At 36.7% G+C, this 6072-nt stretch overlaps 1 protein-coding gene across 4 annotated transcripts in view; it reads left to right on the top strand.

Moving 5' to 3' along the window:
• Positions 1-6072, top strand: part of LOC106964180 (receptor-type tyrosine-protein phosphatase T-like) — a 153211-nt gene that overhangs the window by 109612 nt on the left and 37527 nt on the right. For all 4 annotated transcript variants that reach the window (XM_015059535.1, XM_015059533.1, XM_015059534.1 and 1 more), the window contains exon 12: positions 1471-1747. In XM_015059535.1, the coding sequence (XP_014915021.1) occupies positions 1471-1747 (277 nt within the window). The remainder of the gene's footprint in view (positions 1-1470; positions 1748-6072) is intronic.

Here is a 6072-nt window from a genome sequence, read left to right as displayed (position 1 = left end):
GCCTGTGTATTTGTACTTTTACTTAAGTACATTTTTTGAGTACTTTCTCCACCACTGTTCATAAGTGCATATTTTAATATACTTTATTTGCTTAATTAGCAAGACACGGCAAATCGCTTTTCAAGTAGCATTGCATCTGAGTTAAGTTTCTTTAGAACATTTTTAAAATTGAGTAGGTAAATTTTAGATGAATAATCTGAAGTTACTTTCCTACAAAACAAATCTGCAACTATAAAGTAATATGAATTTTCTCTCTCTCTCTCTTTCCTCTCTCTGAGTGAATTTACTACCTGCTTCCTCTTCTGTCCTTCTTCATATTTTGTGCAGCCTCTAAAAGGGTTTAATTTGAAATGGATATTCAGCCAGAACGGTAAAAAGGGTACAGAACGTGACATCAGGAGAGACTCATCTTTGGTCATCAGCAATTATTTTTATGAAAGCTGCCAAACGGGAGCTGGGGATAATTGGCCGCGGCCCCTTCACAGAAACATACATTTCCCTAATTGTGTATAATTGTGAAGTGAGTTCTTGGCGTGGAGGCTGGAAGTAATTGCAGGGGGCCGCTGCATTTGTCCTGACTGCTGAAGGAGCCCCTCAACCATTCATAGGGGCCTCTCAGAGCACAATGAAAACACACACACACACACACACAGACCGAAACACATTTGAGAGTAGAAACATCACTACAACTGTTCAGATACACACAAGCACACCTGCTGAACCACATACAAGTACATGCACACCTGTTAGCATGCACACACATCCATTACTGTTCATTAGCTGACCAAACCTGCTTTCTATCCATAACTTTCTCAATCTCTACAAAGCATGTTGGACCTAATTTTTTGTTAGGAAATTCAAAGGTGAGCTTCTAGCAGTGAATATCTATATTAATATCCAGAAACCACTTTCTGCATTCTTGTTGGTTGTGCAGGAGGCCCCACTTCTGCTTTTCAAAGATGTATAGGTATATAATTGCGCATCTGTTTGAAATCATTTTCGTGTATGAATGTAAATGTTGAGCAGCTTATTTGGATTTAAAGTGACAGAGGCCCTAAAACGGTTCGTTCTGAAAGGACTTCATAATAGGAGGAACTGATCAGATTCAAATCTCAATACCTAAGAACGATTATGCACAAAAAATGTAATGAACATGTTTGTATCACCTATAGATATATTCTAGTCATAACAGGTCATCTGTAAGGTCCAATACAAAAACACATCCCTCTCAAAATGGAAACTCCCAAAAAATGTAAGAAAAGACAAAGTTAAACAAAAACAGTTAATAACTATGGGTTTTCACCTCTCTTTAAGGAATGACAAAATAACTGCTTAGAGAGGAAATTTTGAAGAAATTCAGACTGCAAGAGTAGTTTTGTCATTACTAATACATTAGAGTAATGATTTGCTGACTGATTTGTTGAAACATTTGTAGAAACGTGAACCTGCAACCGTCTCTTTATTGTCCAGCTCCTACCAGCTTGTTGTGAAGGAAGAGAGGAAGTCTAAAAGTCGGCGTGCCGCCTCTGAAGCTCCGGAGTGCTTTTCTGCCCCGTTCAGCTTCCGCAACGCCTCCATCCTCAACTCTGCGTACTACATGGCTGCTGACCTCCCACCGTCCAGCCTCACGGTGGTTCAGCCATTCACAGTGGGAGACAACAAGAGCTACGGCGGCTTCTGGAACCCTCCGCTGTCCCCGGCCAAGAGCTACAGCATCTACTTCCAGGCTATGAGCAGAGCCAATGGGGTGAGTCTGGACTTGTTGGATTCAGAGGTAAACTGAGAATTGAGGCCCTACTTTTCCTTGCGAGATTTAAAACAAATTTGTCATTTAATTGGGAAATTTTGTTTATAATTCAGACCAAAACATAAAAATGTGGAGAACTTGAGTTCAGCGGTGGACGCACTTCCGCTAATCTGCTTATGTGCTAATAGCAGGGCTAATTGTTTGTTCAGTTCTTTAGCATTGCTGTAAACTTTGAAAACATTTAGCATAATTAGCTTCCCCTAAATTAATTTTTCCGTATTATTTGCAAAGCGCTAATTTACCATGTTGTTTTGAAAAATTTCAGATGAATAAAGTTCACCATCTGTGTTGAAGTTTTGACGATTATATTCATACTCCTATTTTGAGGTTCAGTTTCCTCGTGTTCTCCACCCATGGTGCAGTTTAGAACATTTTATTTCGTACCCAGAATGCAACGCTGTATAACGGCAAGCTGTAGTTTTCCAGTAAACAGTTTGAAATCTATAGATGTTCTACCTGCTTTTTGACAGAAGCCCTATTGGGTCAGTTAGGCAAAAATAGCAAGAGAGTTCGCAACACTACACTGTAAAACTGGAAACAGGAACAAAAAATCAGTTCCAAAGAATCACTTCCTGATGCACAACCATACAGGCAGGTATGCAATAGCAAATTTGATTCTGTTGAAGTTGATGTATTATGTTGTAGGTCAGGTTGTGTCGTCAGCTCTTAGGGGTGCCAACATTGATGAATTTAGCGTTTTAGCATTAGCTCCAGATGAATACTATGGTGGTATAATGTTTAAGCACTAGCAGCACTAAGGTTCATGATTACTGCTGTAGAGTTAACATTTTAACTAGCAGGATTAACTCACATGCTGTCAAAACATTTCAGACCGATATATTTTCTGATATTAGCTGATTATCAAATAATTTCTCAAGAGAGGGAATGGATGTATCTCTAAATGTTTAGAAAATTGTTTAAGCTTCACTCTCAATATATTGTTGTGCAAACTGTAAAATAGTCAACAAGATTGAAAAGCAACTTTCATAGTTATTCTTTTTCTTTAGTCTTTTATGAATAAGAAACAAAATGAGAAATCCTTCAGTTTGAAATCAGGTGAGGTTACTCATACGGTGCTGAGTTACAGCAAAAATTTGTCTCAAAGCACTTTTAAAAAATCACCCAGTTTGTACACACAGGCAGTTATTTCAATGGTTTCACTGTCAGTTACATGCATTCTGATTAAATCCTAGAAAAAAATCTGCAGCTGAGGTCAGTTTATTGTTCAAGTTGAAAAAGGTTTTCTACCAAAGGAAATCCATCTGATGTTATCAAGTCATTAACTTTGCAACAATCACTCCTCCTTATTGAGCATCTAGCAGCATTAGATAGCTGATTAAATTGATTAATTAACTCTGCAGCAATGCCTCATAGTGAGCGTGCATTTTTTTATTTTACTGGTTAAATGAAGGTATGAAAAGACAACTTAAAGAAATATTTTTTTTAAATTTTACAGACTTGAAAATAACAAAAAAAAATGCAATTCCTTTTATAAGACAATAAAAGAACAGGAAACTAAGAAAACACATCTAATCACAATTCTCCCCATCTTGGATCTTGAATTTATTTATTGTATAAGGAAGATAATGAATGCATAACCTAAACCAGATTTTGGCTAATTTTCATCTTTAGTTCCCAGCAGGTTGATGGAAAGAATTAAAAAAATTACGATGAATGATTTATGATCATTTCAAAGTATAGGTAAAAGTAGTGTCATTTACAATAAACATTTTTAATAAAATAAGAAAAAAATTCATGGAAAAACATTATTTTAAAAATTATTCAAGACATCAGTACAATTATTATCTAATAGCATAAGTGATAAAACTGTTTGATGATGTAATATTTCTTAAGTTTAATGCTAATATGTCCCAAGAATTCGAATTATTCCCAACTGAAAATGGCAACTTCCAGAAAAAACCTGTTTTAAATGGTGTTTTGTAGTTTTACATAGAAGCAGCTTCTACAACTTTATTAAATGTATTTTGTTTTTTTAGAAAAACAACTTACTATGCAGTTTCAAGGCTTTAAAAGCCTCATTAAAAGTTGTCATATTATCAGTTTTTAGGAGTGTCTTTGCCACACCCACATGAGGTTATGGCTCACAAATATAATTAGAAAGTAATTATACTTTTCTAAAACTTCAGTTTTAGGGAAAAAACAGAATTTTTTCTTGTGCTGCCCTTTTCTCAATCCATTAATTTCACCATCCACTGATACTAACTCCCCCACCTGTCTCCTCCTCATAAGTATTTCAAAGCTCTAACTTGGCTTTTTGAATTTCCATCATAATTTAAACCCCTGTGAGACCCGTTTTAATTTTCCACCGCCGTAACCACGGTAACTCGGTGCGCGGAGAGCAATGCCCGGTGAGTTAGCCAGCAATATCCTCCTTCAGACGGCAGAGTTCCCACAATGCACTCATACGGAGACGGACAATGAGGGTGAGAGTGTGTTGGTTCCCGCTTGACTGAGCCTCTGTGAGCGGATGCATTTAGGCGCTGAGTGCTTCTGCTCGTGTTCAGACCTTAAATCCGGTCACTTTGGGGTTCCATATTTGATTGGATCGCAGTCAATCCAATCAGCGTTAGATTTGTCCGGATCATGGAGTGGAAAATTGTGGGTGTGCTGGGAGGGTGGTAGTGGAAAAAGTAAATAGAAATATAAGTGGACCTGTTCAGCCACCATAACCCAGATGATTTGATGGGGAAGTCAGGCTTAGAAAATGGGCGCCCAGTTGGATTATTCATGACTGTATTTATGTATTCTGGCCATGTTCTCATTCCCAGATTGAAACTGTTGCTGTTATTTTCCTGAACTCAGAGATTTCACAACTCTGACCAGGTTTTATTTTCCGTTTCCCAGCCGCTGGGCCCCATATGGGCGCGGCGATGATGAGTTTTACCTCCTAAGCTGTAGTCTCTTCATTATAGCTGCAGAAAGGTGAGAGGTGATACGTGTCAATCAAGGATTTACCTTATCCACTACCCTCACAAAGTGCATTTAGTTCATTTCTTGTTCTGTCAGTCACTTCTGCAGGAGTCGGTTTCACTTTTCCCTGCAGCTGCAGATGTTTTCTTATTTTCCTCATTTGCATCTAACAAGACGATGTTGGTGTGTCAGAGTTTGATCCTATGGATGAAAGTGCTTCTCATTCCCTGCCAGTCTCGGATAATCCCGCTATTTTATTTTCCCCTCCTCCGACTTCCACCTGTCCATCAAGACGAGTGCCACACCTTCCTCTGCCTTTCATTTTCTGTCACCTCCTCTCAGGAGAACATTTAGGAGGAATTGTTCCCTCAATCCGCCCACTCTACAGCGCTGCTGCTTCTGACAGAAAAAACATCGTTACGGTTTTTAATTTGTAATATTTTACCATTCTCCACCTTCAGACCAGTGAAATGTTTGCCTCTTTTCTCATTTATTTCTTCATCCTCCTCTTTATCCAGTCCTTTTTTCTGTATTCTTTGCGGTTATATATTTTTTCTTTTGTTTCAGTTCTTTAAATCCCTCCTGGACTGTACCTTTTTCTTATTCCTCCCACGAATGTCCTCCCACTTTGTTTTTATTTTCCATTTTTCTCTCTTGTCATCACCTTCGCTCACATTGTGTTCCCTTTCAGTTCTGTCGTGCTAATAATACTCCCCTTTTATCTTGTCACCATGTTGAATCAAACATAAACAATCCTTTTTATTGGCACCAGAAAAAATCATAAGCAGCTCAAACAAAGAGTTTAATTCTGGGAATTTGTTCAGGTTTGTCTAAATTTAACATTTAAATACCTTTCAATCAAAATGACTTAAATTTAAAACTAAAAACCACTGAAATGTCAGTTAAATAGTTTTAAAATGTTTGGTTTTAGTTTAAATTTTAGTTTAGATGTTGCAAATAGTTTGTGGTTTTAACTGTAACTCAAAGTAAGGGGAAAACTCACAACAAATAAAGTTTAAGACACTCAAATGATATTCCATAAATGAGCTAACTATAACATTTTTCTAACTTTATACAACTCAAAGTTTATGAAGGGTTTATCTACACTGAAAGTTAAAACCAATACAGCCACACCAGCTCAGTTACACTCAAAATTTGGTTAGATAATATTTACTTATCACTTAAATCTCATCTAAACTTAGTTTACATAAATTACTTATTTGTGTGTGTGTATGTATATATATATATATATATATATATATATATATATATATATATATATATATATATATATATATATATATATATATATATAAAAAAACCCTCTCTCTCTC

This window comes from Poecilia latipinna, unplaced genomic scaffold, assembly GCF_001443285.1.
Source record: "Poecilia latipinna isolate Pla-1442-1.1 unplaced genomic scaffold, P_latipinna-1.0 Scaffold1634, whole genome shotgun sequence".
In the NCBI taxonomy this organism is placed as follows: domain Eukaryota; kingdom Metazoa; phylum Chordata; class Actinopteri; order Cyprinodontiformes; family Poeciliidae; genus Poecilia; species Poecilia latipinna.
The sequence above is the reverse complement of the archived record's forward strand: the minus strand, read 5'-3'. Positions and strand labels throughout refer to the sequence as shown.